The 3,103-nt window shown below is 57.8% G+C and overlaps 1 protein-coding gene across 1 annotated transcript in view; it reads left to right on the forward strand.

The window, feature by feature from the left end:
* PPM1J (protein phosphatase, Mg2+/Mn2+ dependent, 1J) overlaps positions 1-3,103 on the forward strand; it is a gene marked incomplete at its 5' end in the record, with an annotated part of 5,900 nt that overhangs the window by 1,102 nt on the left and 1,695 nt on the right. Inside the window, 2 exons of the mRNA XM_010024424.1 lie at positions 193-305; positions 1,873-1,957. Of these exons, the coding sequence (XP_010022726.1) occupies positions 193-305; positions 1,873-1,957 (198 nt within the window). The remainder of the gene's footprint in view (positions 1-192; positions 306-1,872; positions 1,958-3,103) is intronic.

The raw sequence follows: 3,103 nt of genomic DNA on the forward strand, positions 1-3,103 counted from the left end.
AGAGGCTTTGGGCGCTGTGTGGGTGCTTCACTGCACTTCATTCCAGCAGTCCCAGCTGCTCCCCTCCTGTCTCGCTCTTTCCTGTCCACTCCACTGTGGTGGTGGAGCCCCGTCCCCAGCTGCCTTGCAGGTCCCTGTCCCCCCGGCTGCATGGGAAGGTGCCCTGCCTGGAGCCACTCTCTGTCTCCCCAGGACGACCAGATCGAGCAGGAGCAAGTGTCCCAGCGCCTGGCTGGGGGCTGCTGTGCCCTGGCTGCCATCTACCTCATGGGCAAGTTCTACGTGGCCAACGCTGGTGACAGCAGGTACAGCCCCACAGGGCAGCCCCATCCCGCCTGGAAACTGGGGAGCGAGCACTCTGGTAGAGCAGAGCAGTGCTGGAGGCTTGGTGAGGAGCACTTAGCTCCATCCCTGAAGCTGGGCTGTGCTGGGGAGAGGGCAGAGGCACCCCCTGTCTGCCCCTGGACAACATGCCCTGCTGTGATCTTTGTGTTTGACCAGGGCACCCGTGGGCCTTGCAGAATCATCTGCCCAAATCTGGGATTTGCTCCCTTCCTTCCCAAGAGCATCCCAGATGGCTCTGGATCACACCCTGCCCCTGCTGCCAGTGCTGGCCTGGGCAGCAAGCTGGGGTGTGGAAATTGCCACCCCCTGTCTGCCCCTGGACAACATGCCCTGCTGTGATCTTTGTGTTTGACCAGGGCACCCGTGGGCCTTGCAGAATCATCTGCCCAAATCTGGGATTTGCTCCCTTCCTTCCCAAGAGCATCCCAGATGGCTCTGGATCACACCCTGCCCCTGCTGCCAGTGCTGGCCTGGGCAGCAAGCTGGGGTGTGGAAATTGCCCTCAGCAAAGCTTTCCAAAATGTGCAGGAAGGTATTTTAGGGCACACTTCATACCAATGAACTCCTTCAGGAGAAGGACACACAAATCTATGTGGAGATAAATCCCATGGGAGCTTGGAGCCCAAGGATTTTGATGTGCATTTCTTTGGGTGCTTTCCTGTAATTGCACCTGGGTGTGTTTGTACCCCCCGAGCAATGGCAGGAAGGAAAGTCCACCTTACGCTGAGGGTGAAGCTGGTTTGAATTGTCCTTGGCAGTGTCAGGCCAGCAAATACAGGCTCTGGTAAATTGCCTGAGGCTGGAGGACATGCTTCCATCTCTGGGACAGAGGAGAACCTTCGTGTCTCTGCTTTTGGGTGCAGGCCCCTCCATGGCAGCAGTGGCCAGGCACTGGCCATGCAGGACAGTGGTGTGAGCAGGATCCTGAGGCTGTAATTGTGCCTCTGTGTTCCCTCCTTGGGCATCAGATGCTGCTGGAGCTGGGCTCAGCCAGGCCCTGCATCCCTGGAGGGGACCCCAGCCCGAGGCAGGACAGCAGGGCCACCAGTGTTGGAGATCCTCCATTCCCCCCATGACATCCAGAAGCATCTCATAATCAGACTTTTATGTTTCTTTAACACATCAAACAATCAGACCGGCCCCAGCAGTGACCTGCAGTGCTGGTGTGGAGTGGGCACTTGCACCCATGTCCTGGTGCTGGTGATTTCTGCCTGTCCTGTGTGCAGCTCCCCTCTAAAGGAGGGTTTGCCACCTTTGTACTGCTCCTTTTCTAACCATACCCTGTCCTTTGGTTTGCTCTGCTTTATCCTCCTCTGCCCCATGCTTCTCTTCCATTTCTCTTCCTCCCTGCTCCTATCCCTGCAGGAGGGAGGCAGGGGCTAGCAGGGAAGAGGGCAGGCAGCACATGGGAAGAGGCTGCACCAGCTGAGCAGCCATAAGGGAATCGGCCCCAGAGAGCCAGGCTTAGCCCCCCTGCCACATCTCCTCTCCTCTTCTCTAATCTCATCCTTCCATGTTTCATTGCAGGGCCATTATCATCCGTAACGGGGAAATCATTCCAATGTCCAGGGAGTTTACTCCAGAGACAGAGAGGCAGAGGCTGCAGTTTTTAGTAAGAAAGACCTTTCTTCTAACCAACCCCCCCCAGCCAGCCCCCTGTGCTGCTGCCTTGATGGGGTTCCAGGGGCTGAGGGCAGCCCTGAAGCTGGGACCCGATGGTGACACTTGTCCATCAAGTGCTCTCTGGGCTGTACAGAGGTGCTGGGACATAGAGCTGCCCTGACCCACTGGCGTGGGGGCATCTCGTGGCTGGTGGAGCCCTGCTTTGCTGCAGGGTGAGCGTGAGGGGCTGTGCCTGAGTCTGGCTTTGCCATGGCTTGGGGATCCTGGGCTCTCGGCATGGGGCTGGTTTGGTACTTTGCATGGAGCCAGTCTGGTCCATCTTGTCATTCTCCAGCCCGGGAATGGGGAGCAGCCTGTGCTGCTGCAGGAGCACTGGGCTGCCTGTGCCGTGACCAGGAGGAGGAGTGCAGCTCTGCTCCCTCCATCCATCCTGCTCCCTCGCACGGTCCAAGAAGTGAGTCCTAGTTTCTTCCCTGGCTGCTCCCCGGGGAGGCAGGGAGTTGACGTGTGCCAGTGGGTTCTGAGCTTTCATCCTGAAAGCTCCTTCTGCCTGGCCTGGGCAACCCCCATGTGCCACACGGGGAGACTTAAGGTTATAAAGACCTCTCTGATGGCAGCACAGAGGAGGAAGTGGTTGTCGGAGGAGGCCTCGTTGGATGACGTTTCCTGGCTTGGAAAAACACTGGGGGGTTTTTTCTTGACTCTCTTTTTGACTGAACCACAGGAGGAAACTGCTGAGAGTGGTTGTCGGAGGAGGCCTCGTTGGATGACGTTTCCTGGCTTGGAAAAACACTGGGGTGTTTTTTCTTGACTCTATTTTTGACTGACCCACAGGAGGAAACTGCTGTGAGCAGGATCTTCCCCAGCTGGCTGCAGTGGGCAGGGTGCAGGCAGGAGCCAGGCACACACTTGCTCCACTGTAGAGTGCCCATGGTGAGAGCCCCCCGGAGGAGGATGGAGCTCTCCATGCCTCTGCGCGGGACCCTCCTGTATTCCCGAGGGCTCTCCTCCTTTCTTTTGCTCTTTCTTCCTCCATCTGCATCTTCCAGCATTGTCTGTGCTCCAGGAGGCTCTGGATTGCTCTGGGAAGGGACTCTGTGCTGCTGCTTGTCCCTTATCACAGCCAGGCCATGGT

Source organism: Nestor notabilis, unplaced genomic scaffold (assembly GCF_000696875.1).
Source record: "Nestor notabilis isolate BGI_N333 unplaced genomic scaffold, ASM69687v1 scaffold25870, whole genome shotgun sequence".
In the NCBI taxonomy this organism is placed as follows: Eukaryota; Metazoa; Chordata; class Aves; order Psittaciformes; family Psittacidae; genus Nestor; species Nestor notabilis.